We start from the raw sequence: 17927 nt of genomic DNA on the forward strand, positions 1-17927 counted from the left end.
AGACAGGCGAGGATGATTTGGATGGGGGTAGCCAAGATTTTCAGTCACTTTGCCCTCTCTCCATTCTTTATTACATGGGGGTCAGTGGCTTGGCTTTCGCTTACAGGGCCTCAGGTATTCTATGAGAGACTTGACTCCTCTCGGGCCATTTTGGTTTGACGTCATCAGATTGAGTCCTCTTCGTTGGATGTGGTACCACACCTTCCTTTTACAGATGTACATGGCTCTATGGATACTTCTTGGGAGATTTTAGCGAGCTTAGCATCCTGGCATATCTGGAGAGCCAGATGCACAGAGGCTATGGAGGGTACTCAGGTTCATCCCTCGCACACTCTGGCTAGTATCTGGACAGACACCATACATACTTTGATAGCCGTATGGACGAGTATGCAGGGAGACTCCCGTGCAGCCTCAGCTAGGAGGGCTTCTTTCTTCAGGGAATGGAAGGATTCTCCTTTCTTTTCTGAGACTCCTACAGGGTTGAGGTGGCACTTTCAGCCTCAGCCTTGGTTTTTTTCCACCTCACTTTGAGGGGGTTTTATTTATCCTCATGATTTCATGATGTATTCCGCTTTGAGCTTGCTCTCGTAGGTTTTTTCTCTTACTTAATAGAAGTCTCTTTCTTGAAAAATAAAAATAAAAAAATCTAACTGCTTTATCTTACTTGACTATACCCTCAAAAAGAGACATTTATTTTGAGCTATTATCAAACCATCAACATCGTTTGACTAGGAGCTACTTTTTTATTCCAAGGAAAGTAGCATCTATTAAAACACGAAAACAATACTGAAAGTCACCTTTCCGTAAGATGTTGAGAAAGTCTCACTGCCTTGCAGCCTACTTCATAGGGTCCTAGCTCATTTCCTAACGTTCCAATTTGAATGTAATATGTGTTGTAAGTGTGTTTCTATTAAGTGTGGCCAAGGACTTAGCTATCAAGGTCTCCGATGTTGACCTTTGAGATAGTTCAAGGACTTAACCATCAAGGTCTCAATGTTCGGTTTTGACATCAGTAATTGGTTTAATAGACCAATGTGCACATTCATGTCTAGGACTATTGGATGAGTCGTGGACATGAGAAGAAAAATGCACATATGAATGACAAGTGGCATGCAAACAAATTTGGCAAGTGAACCATCAAAGCATTTGCAATTGACATGATGAGCTTCCTAGGGATTGAATTGAATTACATTTTTGGAGGCAAGTCCGTTAGTTGCGTAGGCTAGGTAGTCAAAAAATTCTCAAAAACCCATGAGTCAATGGAAAATCTGTGTAATCCAACTTGAGAGCTCGACTGACAAATTTAGGTCGCAGAGTATAGCAAAAGGTTTGGCTTTAGCATTTGGTAACAAAGAATCTAGGTGGGCAAAGCTGGTTCAATGTGTTAGGAGATTTAGATTAGGCTTATGCAATTTTTAGATGAAGTCAAGCATGCAATTTGCACGTTAAAGCAAGCAGTAGTATGCTTTGCTCTCATAAGGCATAATGGATATGTAGCTAGATACATGACAACAATACAATTGGTGGGGTGACTTTGTGGATTCATCATCAGAGCAAGGTTCGTTCAAGGGGGCTACTAGATTTGCTAGCTACGTGTGTTGGTGAACTGGTTGCGTTGATCGACGGCACATCAGGTTTAGCAATAAAATAGTTGTGAAAAGTTGCTTGTGAGTGGACACTTTGTTTCCATCAAAGGTGACACCCATATTGATACAGGCACAAGTGAAGGTTTTAAGTGCGATGAAGGTGATCACTACATTGCTTGAACGGAAATGTAGCTCCCATCTTCTTATTTTTGAGCTGCACTTAAAATTCGATTGGAGGGAATGGGGTGCCATTACAAAAGTCAGGAATTAAGGATTATGTATCTCCTGATGGCCATTTTGTACAATTGGTGCGGTTGAAGCTGCATACCTTGCGGCAATAGGGACATCAATAAATCTTAATGAGCAACAATTTGTAGTTCAACCAAAAGTGTGATCTAGTGTATAAGAAGTTGTGCGACATAGGGTGTGGCAATGGGATGATAACCAAAATGTACATATTTGTGGTGGTGGGTTGATGATCAACACGTACAAATATTAACAAAGACTCCAAATGAGTATGAATCAATCGTCAAACGTTTAAGGGCAGTCCGCACGTTACATTTAGAGTTGAGAGGCGACAAGGCAACGATTATTCTGTAACACGGCTGCAGCAGTGTGGGATCTATAATCAATCATAGCATGAAGCTCATTATAGGATGATTTGTGATAAAAATTGAGGGCAAGGCTAGTGATTTTCGTAAGCTGAAGGAGCAACCAGAGGGAAAATAAATAGGCAAAAGAAGTCCAAAAAGCAAAAAATCGACCAAGAGGTTCTCTTTAATATTTGCCGTTTCCGTTGGGTTATTTGCATCTTGGATTTCTAGTTTATTTTATCCGCAATGAATTTTCAAGTATTGGAAACGTGATTCTAGTTTGCACACCATCGAATTTTACTTTTTTTTTGAAAACCTAAAACAAAACAAATACTATAACATGGAAAGAAACTTGGAGAAAGAAAATATGAGAGGCCACTCACATGTTTATCAAGGCAGTGAATGGATCAATCAACAAAAGAACAGTGTCACTTCTGTTACTTAAAGGAACGTCAACATGGAGTTTAAAAAACATTTCGTAACTCTTGATGAAGCATCAAAAGTGTGGGATGAATATAGGTATCTCAAACAGAATTTTGTCAATAGCAGACAAAAATGTAAGTTCAGATAAATTGTGGTGAAGATTTCAGGATCATTATATCTTTATCTTAAACGATTGCATAAACATGGAGGTAAGAGAAAAATATGCAGATACACAGTTGATGGAGATTTGCTTGATTTTCTCAAAAACTTGAGAAATGACATCCCTTCAATTGAACCGGAATCTCTGGACAAGGATGATGCAATAGTCATTGCATTGAACTATGATGAGAATCAGAGCCCGTGGTTTTGTGTATCCTATGGCTCAGTATGAGTAGCTAAAGAAATCTGTATTTGTGAAGAGGTTTGTATAGAAGAGAAGCACTCAGCTACCTAGGACAACAACCAAGATAGTTAAGCCTAGAACAAGTGGTGGTTTCCAGCTAATTATCACCATGGTAGTGAAAAGAAAGACTTCACCTATTCCTGGAGGATTTGGCTTTACAAGAGCCATAAAGTACTTGCTGTGGGATCGCAAGGAGTGGGAGTGGATTCATGCAGGAAACAATGAGAAGAGCCTCCCATTCTTCCATTATACTATTAGCAATGCCAAGAGGTTTCAGCACAATGTTAGGGGTTGGAAGCCCTCCAAAGCCTCTCACTAGAAGGAGTTACAGATTCCTGCTTGATTTGCATAGGTTTTTTGGGAGAAGGCTTGAGAAGTCTCCCAGAAATAGTAAAAACACTATTTCTCTTTTGGTTTTCTATTCATGGAGGGATTGCAGTAAATCACTAGAGGTCAAGTTGGGGACAGGCCTATTTGCTGAGGAGTTCATTCAACACTGCCTTCAGGATTGCAGACAAGCCATAGTTGTGGGCCTCAAGTGTTCTATGAGATGCATAGATCCTCTTCGGCTTTTTTGGTTCAACATCATTTGGTTGAGCTATGCTCTCTGATGTTGTTCTTTCTTGTCCTTTTAGACCTGCAAATGCCTCAGTGGACATATGCACCAAGACTATTTCCTCAAGAAGTGGAGAGTGCCCCTTCTTCTTAGAGGTCACTAAAGGTTTGAGGTGGCACTTTCAATATCCAGTCCTAGATCTTTACGGGGACTTCTTGTTAAGAAGGCTTCACCCTCTCCGGTGTTTTTCCTCATGCTATCTATGGTACTCTTGCCTCAAGCACTCTGCTCTTGGGGATTTTTGCATACTTACTAGAAGTCTTTCATGAGAAAAAAGAAAGCTAAGGCTTTCCTGGTCCTTTGTTCCGCTTGTCACCAAGCTGTAAATATCCTGGTGATATTCTAAAGTCAAAGTATTGAGTTGACCATCTATTTGATCATAATTAAAGAGTTTTCCATTTGAGTTAATTCTGGTCAAAAGAGTTCTTTTAATGGTCAAAGAATTGACTATAATCAAAGATACTTGACTCTAGTCAAGTAAGCCTGATTTCGGTTGGGGAGACTTGGTTTATTACCAAGAGGGTTAACTGTGTTTAACCAAAGAACCACAGAGCTGACTACGGTCAGAGAGTGTTGACTTCGGTCAATGAGACTTGGCATGCGCCAAGAGGGTTAACTACAGTTAACCAAGATGTGCGAGCTTCGGCGGATGTGCCAGCTCGGTTGGAGAGACTTGGCCATAATTAAGGCGCCTCGACCATTGGTCAAAGCCCCCTTAATTATGATCAAGAGCGTTGACTCCGGTCAACCAGAGAATATATATAGATATATATATATTTGTTATGTGTGCACATGTGTTCAGTGGGGATGCCCACGGTGACTAGGATTAGTCTACAGTCTATTATTTGCATGCAAAGCACTAACAATTGATGGGTGCCATGGTGGTGCGCTTTAATTAATTGTTAAAGATACTATGAGGGGCTGAAGACCCAAACAATTTGGAGCGTAGTAAGCATTTCGAAGGCCATCCGCGTGACCAAGTGCTACGAAGACCCCAGAAATTGCCCTTAGAGGCATGTAATAGGATTTAGTCCAGATTATTGACAAGTGCCATGTTGACATTTTGGAATGAGCTTGAAGCTCTTTGTAAAACCTTTCACGTTTTGAATTTCAGACAGACAGCTCTACGCTGAACTATGTACTCAGATTCTTCGGGAGGGTCCAGCCTAACGATTGTCCTGGGCCCTAGTGTGTTTGTAGAGAGAGAGTGTGTGTGTGTGTGTGTTTTGCAGTAGATTCCACAGAGAGAGAAAAAGCACATTCATTCCAACGTTTTGCACCCTTCTCCTTTGATGTCCTTTTTCAGATTAGCATTGGCCTCTCTTAAGCAGTCGAATTATGCTTCCTTCATTTCGGAAGCTCCTTGGGTCTTTTACTAAGCAAAAAGAATTGTCAAGGGATTACTATCCTTGATGGTTCTCTCCTAATTCTCCTTTCAAGCTCTTGAGCTTAATCTCAATCTCCATAGTTTCCTTTACAAGCAGTGCTGCTTGATGTTGAAGAAGTAAAATGTGTTCATTTTGCCTTGTTCTTGGAAGCTGTATTGGTGCCAGCGTTTGTAAATGAGAGATTTTCTGGAATTTTACCCCTCTTGGTGTGGGCTTCTCTTTGGAACAGCAGTCCTTAGCTGTCTCTCAACCGAGATTGGTATCTTGCATGACTGAAATGGACTAAATCTAAACTGAGATGGGCTGGAGGGGTGAAAACCTCATGTGGGCTTCTCTTTGGAAACGTCCAGGATTCCTTAGCTGTCTATGGACTGTGTTGGGCAGCATAATAAATGGGCTGGAGCTGAAATAAGATTTGAGCTGTCGATGGAGTCCAGCTATGCAGCAAGAGAGCAAACATCCAGCTCCAGATTCATGAACTCTGTTATCAATTTAAATTAAGCCACTATAGCCCCCAACAGTCGATGCAATGCAATGGAGAGAGAGAGAGAGAGAGAGAGAGAGAGAGAGAGAGAGAGAGAGAGGGGGGGCTGGGGGGGGGCGGGGGGGGAGTGCATTTTCCGGAGGGTTGCTTTGCTTATCAGCTTGCTAAGAGTACCATTAGCCCACATAACATGGGCAGAACGGCTCTGTTGCAGCTGAATCATTTCTAGCCAAATTCAACTACACTTCGATCTTTCTAAAAGGCACAGGGGTACCAACAAGTGCAGCAGATGAAGAAGAAACTAGAAGCTCCATTTTACCTTCCATTGGGGCCCATGATGATCACTGATTGACCTGGTACAACCTCAAAACTGAGTTCTCGTACCAGCAATGTCCCATCTGGTGAGTACAAGGTAACATTTTGGAATCTGTAAGTGTAAATAAACCATTTAGTTTTTTCTCACAATTAATGAAACAAAGCAAGATCCTCATGCTACTGGCCCTATTTATATTACAACCAAAAAGGACCCACTCTATCTTGTCACTGAATGTGATCTGTGGTGATGCATACAGGATGCCATCTGTATTAGAAGCTAATGCAAGATTGGCTTCTCCATGTAGACTTGAGTGCACACGTCTGTCTCTTGTGCTGAGTTGTTTCACCTAATAACAAAAGGAAAAATACCATGAATTGTTGTTGACATATAAAAATGCTGCTCTATGCTTCAAATCATAAGTCTTAATATTGCCAGACTAAAATTCTGGGAAGCAATCATCATTAAACAAATAGGGACCATGTGGTAGAACCAGACACAATTATTGAGGCATGGATATTTTTGCATAAAATACTTATAATTTAAGGAAATTTAATTTCCCAATGATACAGTAATACAATTTAAAAATGCAAATGTACATCAGCCAGAATTGCCATCCTATCCTTACAGAGTAGAGGCATTCAAAAAGGCAGCCATGTCATCCATAGGATCACTATCCAGAAGCTCCTCATGCTCCCTAATCAGGAGTCTCAAACCAAGGTTGGAAGACTATATACAGAAGAGGAGCAAGCAGGCATCCCTGCTGGACTGATCTGAAAATCTGAAATGTGTCCCATCTGGAACCCTGACAAGAAATCTAACTGTGGGATGATCTATAGAGAGAGGATAACCCTCTAATCCAAGAGTCCAAAAAGCCAAAATACAGCAACACACCCTCCAAGATTCCCACAATCTACTTTGTCATAAACTTTCTCAAAATAAAGAAGTAGATAGCTAGGTCCTATCTGCTATTTTTGGCCTACTTTGAGGCCTCCTACAAACAGAAGCCATTATCAAAAATACTACGGCTATGCACAAAGACGGTCTACATTTAATGAATTGAATTAGATTGTACTGCAAATGTAGGCTGATTGCCTTCCCTAAAATTGCATAAGTTATGCCCAAAAGTGTGATTGACCTCTAGTGTGTGATCAAATTTATGCACCCCTCTTTAGGACGAGACCCACGGTAATTGATGAAGGAATAAATCCAACATCCCTTCTTCTCTGCAAAGCTGGAGTAACATGATCACCAATGTCCTCCCAAAAGGCAATAAAGGAGGGGATCACTCCATATGAGCCCAGGCATTTACCCTTATGCAACACAAATGATGCAGTCCTGAATTTTGTGTTGGTGAATGGTGCACCAAGTGAGGTGATGAGATCCTCATATCCAGAGTCACAAAGAAGGGAACAATCTTCCAAACCCTCAACTTCGCACTCTCTCTCTTAGGTGTGTCAGGGTGTATTGTGATAAGGGAGGCATAGTAACTGTAGCAATCTGCACGAGAGTCTGTGGATCTGACTATAAAATACTGTCAGAGAAACAGTTTCTCTGCCCATGTTGAGTACCAAGAGCTGAGGAAAGTGTATAACTCGATCTTCCATCTAAATCCAAAATGACTCGCGCACACCGTGACAGAACTCAAACTTTTGGTCCATAAAGCGACTGTTAATGAGCCCCTGCTGCTCATGAACCCAAGCATCTAATGGTCTCTTCTGCTCTTCCCATGTGGGGCTCCTACCTACTGACGGATGGAAATCTCCTGTCCAAGGACATCCTGTCTCCTGGTCCTGGCAACAGAGGGATGGAATTCGCGAGTATGAAGAAGAGCCATTGCCAAAGCAAGAGAAGACACACACCATCCTGCATATAAGACTTCCAAATATGGACAACCACCACTGACAACTCCTCTTATAGAAAACCTATGGAACCTTGACACTAGTTGAGCCACAAGTAGTGTGTGGCTCAAAAATAGTAAGAACCATCAGACAATGGTAAAATTAGAAAGCCCAAGGATAAAATAAACAGTGCAGCCTCTATCCAAATCCAATCATCAACTTACAATTTATATGGATGCACATCGAACGTCTCCTATTTGACCAAAAAAAAAAAAGAAGCGAAGATGGTAACAAGGCATGGGCATCATCAATCCAACAATCTCTACCATGAATTCAAATATCGATGCATTCCAAGAAGCACTCTCAAAAGACAATGCCACATCTTCCCCCTCATTGATATGTGGGTAACTTCATCATGGTGATGCACCCTCCAGTGATCCAAGAATTAGCTTTGGGGGCCCAAGAGAGCAACTCTTTCCAAAAAAAAACCTAATCCCCCCTACTGTTAGGGGCCTAGATATTAAGAAAGCCAATCTTGGCCCCATCAATCAAAAGGACGATCCACTAAGCTCTAGATGGAGCAATAATACCATGGTGAACCATAAGAGGGAGCTGAAACTGAAATGCATGTCCCTCCTCTAGTACCTAAGTCAGCAAACCAAAAAGTATGACCAAAACATAATTTACTTGACTTCCTACAATCCCTATCATCCAATGTGTGTTTTTGGATAAAAAGAATATCGATGGGTCCCTTGGAAACATCTGGATGAAGCTAATTACACATCAGCTGTCTGCCACGGTGATTGGAATACACGTATATGCATATATACCTTGTATATATGTATCCTCGTCAACGTGAAGAAGCAGCCTGGAATTACTTGATCTAGTAGTTCAAGCATCTTCCCGAAAATTGACTAGAGAAAGAATAACAACCTGTTGCTGCTGTCCACTAGAAGGTGATAGAGGCTTACCATTCAATACTACATAACAACAAGGGGATGCGAGGGTCAAAATAATAATATCCATAGATTTCCCACAATCGGTTAAGGAAGTAAGGGCATTATATTGCACAAGTTGAAAGGGAGTGGCCATCCAAGACACAACCTAAGAAAGAGTGGCAGCCCTGTCATGTAAATAGAGACTTTTGTAGGAATACTGATAGGATGAGTCCTTGGGCAAGGGTCCGAGGGACGTCCTAATCCTAAAAGAAGCGCTTGTACTACGGTGGAAGAAAGAGCCTACTACTAAGGCTAAGATGGTTTTGACTGGCCGGAATCATGGGGACCTTGATGTACTAGATCTATAGCTACAAATCGACCATCCCACCCTTGTAACCACCTCTATCATAGAGGTGCATGAGTAGTAGAAGAAACTTGTCGATCCAAGGAAGAAATGTTATTCTTTCTCTTTTCAGGCCTCATTTCCTCTTTCGGGCAATCTCTGACAAAGTACCCATATAGTCTACAAACTCATCCAATAATAAAAACCAAGTGCAAACCAAACAAATTCGGGCTTCATTGTAATAGGAGTTGAGTGATCTCAGCAAAGGTAAGTTGGAGTAGGAAGATTCCTCTCACATAGAGGGGGAGATCTTGAATGTGGTCTTCTTCCCGTGCTAGACTTATTTGAGAACTAATCAAGAACATGGCATCCTATCTACACAATCCTAGAGTTTCCTGTACAATGAGCTCTAACTCCTGTATGTCCTCCAAGGAAAGAAATATCCGGATGGTGGTGGGTGTCAAGGATGCTTCCGTGAGAACTGCTCTACAAAGTGGTCAACTTTTCTATTATGTGCTCCTAGAGTCAACAAAAAGCCTCCCCTGGTACCGTCATAGAACTTGAAAAGAAGAAAATGGTAGAAATTGGAACAGCCAGAGGGAGTGGAAAGGACAACCCGAATGAAAAAGGGAGAGGGTGTGAGAGGGACAACCCACGTGAGAAGGAAGAGGGTAAGGAAGGAGAGGACAACCCAAATGGAGAAGGGACTGGCACCGCTAAGTCTTGGCAACAGCCAAAACAAGCGAGTTGTGTAAGGGGAGTGGAAGAAAGAGGTTGAATGCGCACCATGGTTGTGGCCCTTCACCAGTGATGTGAAATGTAAAGCGCCTTGTTTTCCATCTGTGTGGCAATAGCTTTTTTTTCCCCAAAATAAAAGACTTCTATTAATTATGAACTTGGTTCTAGAGCACGTTGATCATGGGGTGGATACCACTCCAACATGTCCTTATTGCGTCTGCAAGGACCTAGTTAACGAAGCTCCAAGAGAAATTCTCATGGAAGAAGTAATAATCGTGGGAGGCATGAGAAAAAACACCCTAAAAGTTAAAAACCAAGTTCATGCAAAAGAGCTAGGAAAAATCCAAGGTTGGTCTAAAAGTGCCAACTCAAGCCTACGGAGGACTCTAACAAAAAACGGGAGCCACTCCACTCCCTAAGGGAAACAATCCTCCTGGTAGAGGCTGCCCGGAAAGATCCTTGCATGCTCACCCAAATGGCCATCAAGGTGTGTACATTATCTATCCAAATACTAGCCAATGTGTGTGCAAAGTGGACCTAGGAACCATCCAAGGCCTCTATGCATAGAGATCTCCAAATATGCCATACTAATATGCTCACCGGAATCTCCGAGGAAGTATTCACAGAGGCATGTGTAGGCCAGTAAGGAGTATCAGGAACATCATCCAGAGAGCATGACTCAACCAAATGGTCGTCGAGCCGAGAGAGCCTAAGAGGACTCATGTACCTCAAAGGAGGGAGCCTTGAGATGGGCTGAGGTGAAGATCCACCTAGTTCTATCCATCCAATCTCCACCCGTGGAAGAACAACACAATTGTATGCATCCAATGAAAAAAAACCCTGCAAGGCTCCTTTCCTGGCAAAAGCCTCTGACCACCACCTTGCATAATAAGGCCCTACTCTGCAAGTCTAGATCTGCAGTACTGAGGCCCCCTTCTCGCTTGGGGAGGATCAAGGTCTCTCACTCTACCCTGGCTTTGGTGTATGCCGAACCATCTAGTCTCTATAGAAATATCAGCCTTTTGAGAGGAGTGATGCAAATTGCAATCCCTAAAAGGGCACCAACAAGAGAAAACAAACCATGCAATGGCCACTAGTACCTAGTTGGCCACAACCACTAGGGAAGCAAGGCCATGTTTGACTGAACTCCAAGAAAAGAGTTTGCTCTCGATACTCTCTAACATATGAGCAAATTGTTTCGAAGGAGAGATGCCCACACCGAACTGGCAATGCAAGTATTGATCGAAGCACCCCTTTGAATCCAAGTGAAACCGAGATCAATCCCCCCAATCTCGAGTGTTCTCATCACTAATTCAAAAGCCATTGGATCTATTTCAATTAATGTGTGCACTTGCTGTTCTCGAAATCCAAGAGTAGAATGGCAAGCGTCTAGCCACTCTGCATAGCCCAATGTGAATCTCTCCCAAAATGAGAATACAATTATCACGCATGCTTTTCCCATGCACGAAGCCCTTCTGCGTGTCATGAATGAGATCTAGAAGAATGGGCTGCAAACACAGACTGATAGCTTTGGCCAAAATCTCATAAAAAGTTCCCATAAATTGATTGGCCTCCCTTTCAACTTTCAGCAACCCCCTTGTAGAACAAATGAAATGAAACCCTTTGTAATTGAATCGGACATATTAACGAAGTACCAAACGCCCTACAGGGCTGAGGTAAGGTGATCCCCAATCATGTCCCAAAAAACAATTCAAACAAGGTTGTCAACCCATCTGGGGGACTTGCCCTTGTGAAGGGCAAGAAGTGTAGCTCTAAATTACAAATTGGTGAAGGGTGCATCAAGTGAGACTCTCATGTTTGATTTCACCAATGTTGGAATACCTTGCCAACCTCTATATCTGGCATCATCTCTCGCAGGTGTGTCAGGGTCTACTAAGGGATGAGGCATACAAATCTGTAGTTATGCGTAAGACAACATGAGGATCTGATTGCAAAACCCAACCTAAGTCAATAAGCTGAGAAACACTTTCTCTACCATGTCTCAGGCCAAGACTCAGGCCAAGAGTAGAGAAAGTGTTTTCCCCTCCATCTAAATCCAAAACAACTCTCATGCATGAAAGATATACTTTGCTCTCTGATCTAACAAAGCGTGTTGATGAGCCCCTCGCTATAACAGCAAGGCGATCCTGAATCCAAGCATTTGTAGGCCTTTGTTACTCTTCCCTCTACGGGGATGCTAACTATTGTCTGAGGCCAACCTCCCATCTAAGAATCTCCCGTCCTTTAGTACCAGCGACAATATGATAAAAATCACTAATACTAGAAAGGGTTGCTACCACATGTGAAGGAGATGGCACTCCACCCTGCAAATGAGACACACAAATATGCAAAACATCTTGTCTACGAAGAGCGGCGTCTCAAATGAGGCTCAAAAACCATCATAACCAATGGAAAGTGATTCGAGGTGGAAACCCCTCGTACAATGTATTTCTTGGGCCTTTTCTTCTTCTTTGGGCAATCTCTAGTAAAATGCCCAAGCGTTCTACATCTCCGGCACTACACTTGTCTACCCATGATCTTGACAAAAAGAGAGCCATTAATGGGCTAGCCTTGAGCACTGGGCTCGCGGCTCTAGGAGAGTCAAAGGCCACCTGAAAGAAGCCTCGCCCCAAAAGTCGAATATTAGAGAGGCACGAGGTGAGGTCCGAAGGTAAGAACACAAGCACCGCCTGTGATCTAGAAGTGTGGGACCCATGAATGCGTGCAAAGAGGGTGGTGGAACTCTCAAACTCTACATCCTTTTGCAATTGCAACAACTCATCTTTTGAAAAGGTACACCTCCTCACGGCTGGTGGAAGTGATCTAGGATTGATTAAATGGGTCGTCATTCGTCAATCGAGGGTGGAAGGCTGACTGGACGTACGGATTTCTTGAGCCATGGCAAAGTTCTCCTTGTTGGGGATTTCAATGTGAGGATGGGTAAGCGTCAGGTATCACTTCTAGATGTTTGAGATAACTCTATTTTATTGCTAGATATTGATCTAGATGATGCAGGGGTATTCTAAGTATTCGCAAACAAGCGAGCCTTGGTCACATCATCTTACAAGCGTGCTTTCCTAGATATGGGTAGGATACATTATGTCATTTACAATTGTCTAAACTGATGGCTTCCTTGGGTGGATTAACTTGCTTTCACAACGGGGGGGGAGGGATAGTTGACTACCTCATGGTGCCCCCTGCCTTCACCCCGCATATCACTAACTTCTCTGTCTCTCCACCAGCACCAGGAGCTGACCTATCTTCTTTGTCCACGAGGCCAAACCAAAGATCATGAGGGAGTACGTACTCAATACATTATATATGGACTAAGTACTATACAAAGTGGTTTGCACCAGTTTCCCCCACACTTGGACCCTTAACACCATCACTCGTATTCACAAGGTAGGGAATCCCATGAGCCCCAAAAACTACAGAACCATTATGATTGGGCATGTCATCTCCAAGATCTATGGATCAATGCTCACACACCGGTTAGCAAGTTTGCAGAGATCCAAGGAGTCTGAGTTGATGGTGGACAAGCAGGCTTCCGGACTGATCATGCAACTTAAGATCACATCCTCACACTCAAAGGTGTCATTGAGGACGCCAAAGCATAGAGACAGAGGCTTTATTGCTGCTTTGTGGATTTTCTAAAGGCTTTTAGAGTTCTCCTCATAAGACGCTTACAGGATCTAGGATAAACAAGATAATTTGGGCAAACATGGCATTCTATGAGAGGGTCCATTGCCGGGTTTGAATAGCTACAGGGTTGGACAGAGGAGATCAGGAGCAGTAACAGGTTCAAACAAGGTTGTCACTATCACCAACCATATTTGGTCTATATATCAATGAGCTTGAGACCTTCATCGAGACACTAGGAGGGGCATGCCGCCAGCTCCTTTGATCTAGATTCTCCTCTATGCAGACGATGTGGTCTTACTCTCCTCTTCAATTGAGGACCTCCAACGACACTTGCATGCACTCCATACCTTTTGCGAGACACGTGATCCAAAGGTCGACCTTGGTAAAACCCAAGATTATGGTCTTCAACACATCTCGGGCAGCCATGCACGAAGAGAAGTTCAGTCAAACGGATTATGTGTAGAGGTCGTCGCATCATACACATAAATGTGGGGTTCTTTTCTCTTGCTCGATTATCATGATGTAACCAGTGATGCAAGCCTGGCTAAGCAGGGGTTTTGCTACATGTGCTAGAGCTTAGCGACAGTGCTTTCATTCTTATTTCTAGGATCTTGAATCAAGTCTCTTCTCTTTGACTATTTGGTCTTCCTAGCGGGCATATATGGCAGTCCTTGCTAGGTGCTTGATCTTTCAAAGGTAGACTGGGCTGGGCCAGAGTAGAGAAGCTCTGGGTTCTCTTGTAGTCACGGATGATCATACATAAGCCGTCAATCCCACACCAATATGGGGCATCCCCACTACAGCTTGACACGGTGGTTCCATACCTCTACCAAGTCGGGGACTATGGTTCCTCGACCTTAGGTTAACGCTGGTTACCATGGTTGGCTTTATCCTCATCCATGACATTAGCACTTGGGGCACTCAGAGGTGTTGGTATGCCCATACAAGCAGATGGCTTGAGATTCTGGGACTCCAAAGGGACGTACTGCCCCCCTTTTCGCATAGCTTTGAGGCCCCTTTTGTTCTACTCACTTACAATGAGGCTAACAAGGTTATCCCAAAGTGTTTAGAACCTGGTTAGCCTTTAGCAAGCTTCCTGTGAAGCTCAGCTTCTATAGAGACCATTGCTTAAAATTAAAGGAGGAGTTCTTCTTTCCACAACGCTACACACAAATCCACCTCCCCCACTCTTTGAGGATATCGATCGGGCAATTGTGTTGCACACCGGCTATGCATTGAGACTGGATGGGTTGAGGCCATACCTAAAGAGACATTTGCACTCTATGTGATCTATAGGAGATCAAAGGAACAGTTCGCTTTTAGATGCCCTTTGTATTATGAGCTTCCAGGTCGTCAACATTAGCTGAGCCCCCCCTTAGCTGCTAACCCGCCCCCAGCCCACGCTCACCCCCCCAAACCCACCCGGCCTCGACCCACCAACCCCAACATTCGGCCCACCCAGCCACACACACCTCCCCTGTTTTCCCTTTTTCTTTTTCTTTTCCTGCCTTTGCATTCCATTGCATTCCGGCCCCCCCCCCCAAAAAAAACACACACACACACCTCCCCTCATCCTTTCCCAACTGCCTTCTCCACAACCCCCACCTTAACCATTTCCAGCCCCCTTCCTTGCCAAGAAAAGCCCCTTCAAGAGGCCCGCCATTGTGCTCCTGCAAAAATGATGGGGGAGAAGGGCATTGAGCCCCTCTCCCCTCGTAACTTATATTAAATTGCCCCAAAAAAAAAAAGATCGACGATATCACAAAACGATAGGAGAAAGAAGAGAAGCCAAAAAACCAGCCACTCAAACAACAGCCCAAAGGACAAGTGGGGTCCGATGATATCAACAACTGCCACAATCGAAGTGGTTTGCATATGAATAGTACAGCGGGAGTGTGGAAACTAGCAGCACAACAGCCTTAGCCTCAACATCCTTGTTGTCATCATCACCATCCAAGGCAGCAGCATCATCGTCGTCATCAGCAACAACACCACCACCAGCTTTAGCATCGGCATCGACATCAATATCGGCCCCGACATGCCCTGCTAGTCCGACCTCTGTAGTACCCCCTATGTGTCCTTACATGAGGCATGACACACATTCAAGATTTCGGATATGATGCCCCTCTCAATAGGAACCCTCCATCTCCATCATAGTATGCTACTCCCCCCCAAGACCTCATATATTCGAGATTTCTATGCATTCGGATACGATGCTCCTCTCAACAAGACCTCTCAATTGTAGTATGCTACCTCCCCCCTGAGACCTCACACTTTGCTAGAGATCTACGTGAGGAGGCGCCGTACACAGCCCTGCATACAGACATCATGGATTTCTCAAGCCGTAGGACTTTCTTGTTGGGGACTTCAACGCAAGGACGGTATCACTTCTAGATTTTCGACATGGGTCTATTTTATTGCCATATATTGACCTAGATGAGGTAGGAATATCCGGAGTATCCGTAGATAGACAAGCCCCGATCATATCTTACGGGCATGCTTTCTTGGACATGGGAAGGAAACATGACCTTGTCATTTATAATGGTTTGGACCAATGGCCTTCCTTGGGGGATTCACTTGCTTTTCACGCAGGGGGAGCTCTAGCGAAGTTGACTACTTCATAGGATCCCTTGCCTTCGCCTCACATATTACGTCTTCACACCACCACCAAGGGCTGACCACACCTATCTTCTCTTTAGTATATCCATCCCCGACCACACGACGCACACTACGATACTTCCCACACACACTACAGATCATGACATCCACTTTGACCAAAGCCTTTCCCCGCATGGCTTTCCACTTTAGTCACAGATCTCGAGGACATCCAGAAAATCAAGCCACTTTGATCACCTACTCCTTCATGAGGCCGCCCTACATGCCTTCACACACACCATTGGCTCCACTCGCCCGCCGCTTTTCGGTTCAGTACCCCGCATCAGTTGGTATGATGATGAGTGCAAGGATCCACACCGTCAATTCAGATTGAGAGAAGCATCACCTCTGAATGAGGCACAGACGATACACCGCCTACTACGTCGGAAGAAGCAAACTTCGTACAAGAGTGTTCTCTGATATTGTCTCTCCGTTGATTGAGTTGACCTCATACAAGTACCTTACATTTAGGGGAAAAATCAACAAGAAATCCTTGATGAGCAGTAGCTCAAGAACCTGTGTTAAAGATTGTTGATCCCCAGAAACTAATTTTCCTAGAAACTGATGCACAAGTGGCATTGCAGGCAGTAGGAGCGGTTCTGCTACAAGAAGGGAGGCCAATCACCTTTGAAAGCAAGAAGTATTCACCTTGTTGGAAAATTTGGCCAACTCATGAGCACAAATTGTATGCCCTGATGCATGCTTTGAAAGCATGGAGGCATTATTTTATGGTGCAAATCTTTATGTCAATGTCAACCATGATAATTCTGTAAACAACCTGATTTGAGTGGCCAACAAGCAAGGTGGACAGCAAAATTCATGCACAAAGTCCATATGGATATCAGTATGATAAAGGGAAGGATAATAAAGTTGATAATGCTAATGCTGGCTGTTATAAAATCCATCATCGTTTTCAATAAGTCTCGCATGGAAGTATTATGCAATGCGTCAACCTTGTGATGTTTCTTCTCAAGCATAAGCCCAAATAAAGCCGTGCGAAGTTGGAATCATTACTATACAGAAATCACAATGGAAAACTATAAACCATCAATCTCTATGCATCGAGCAACACCCAATGAAAATTTCTAAATGAAATCCCAAGCACTCACAGACTCTAGCAGTTCCGAGACCCGGGATGTGTAGCCAGCAAGAGATGTCACTCTTTTGTAGATCAAGACCAGCTGACCAATAGCACCAGAGGTGTTCTGAAGTCCAACAATTTGTCAGCTAATATATCTAATGCATGTAAGAGATACGACTATAGAATAAGTTTTTCCAAAAGGAGAGATATTTTCCAACTCTCACCATCATGAGGCGCATAGCACGAATGTACTCCCCAGTGGACAGCAAGCTATCTCTCTGTACATTTTAATAAGACAATATAGAAGGAGATGAGTACCAAGATGCCTCATGAATCCATAAACAGAGTTAAATCCCATTAATTCCCGACAAAGTCAATCAACCACCAACCTGGAGTAAAATGAAGATGAAGAGGTCTTATAAAAGAGTGAATACAACAGAAAAAACAGAAAAACTTATTACTCTCCTTTTTTGTTTTTTTTCACATGGTTAATATCTCTGATTCTTGAGACAGAAGGGGAAGGAATTGGATCCACATTCATTTCTTATTGCTAGAATCTTCAGGGTGATCTTTTGTCAAGTAGAACCCATTGCCCACTCAAAATTCCGTATCATACACTTGCATGCATCATAATAGGTGGAGAACAAAACATTAATCAAAGAGCAAAAGGGGGAGAATCCCTCATTAGGAGTACAGCAAAGAGTCTTGCCTAGAATTATTAAATTCATCAAAAAACCTCAGTAAATTACCCTCATACCTTCTTGCTGAGGTAAAATGGTGCTGCGAATACACAGAGTCCAACAATAGAAGCCGTATATTTTACAAGGTACCCATCTACAACCTGGGAAAATAAACCAATTTCTAACAAATGCTTCTGGAAATT

The 17927-nt window shown here is 43.3% G+C and overlaps 1 protein-coding gene across 4 annotated transcripts in view; it reads right to left on the reverse strand.

Moving 5' to 3' along the window:
* LOC147885627 (uncharacterized) overlaps window positions 1–17927 on the reverse strand; it is a 94069-nt gene that overhangs the window by 48706 nt on the left and 27436 nt on the right. For 3 of the 4 annotated variants that reach the window (XM_087396678.1, XM_087396676.1, XM_087396677.1), the window contains 5 exons: window positions 17802–17885; window positions 17269–17322; window positions 17073–17168; window positions 6025–6155; window positions 5813–5920 (listed from right to left, as the gene is read on the reverse strand). In XM_087396678.1, the coding sequence (XP_087252804.1) occupies window positions 5813–5920; window positions 6025–6155; window positions 17073–17168; window positions 17269–17322; window positions 17802–17885 (473 nt within the window). The remainder of the gene's footprint in view (window positions 1–5812; window positions 5921–6024; window positions 6156–17072; window positions 17169–17268; window positions 17323–17801; window positions 17886–17927) is intronic. The other variant, XM_087396679.1, reaches the window with a different exon arrangement.

Source organism: Dipteris shenzhenensis, chromosome 25 (assembly GCF_047967505.1).
Source record: "Dipteris shenzhenensis isolate YYH24624 ecotype China chromosome 25, Dip_SZ_1.0, whole genome shotgun sequence".
Classification (NCBI taxonomy): Eukaryota; Viridiplantae; Streptophyta; class Polypodiopsida; order Gleicheniales; family Dipteridaceae; genus Dipteris; species Dipteris shenzhenensis.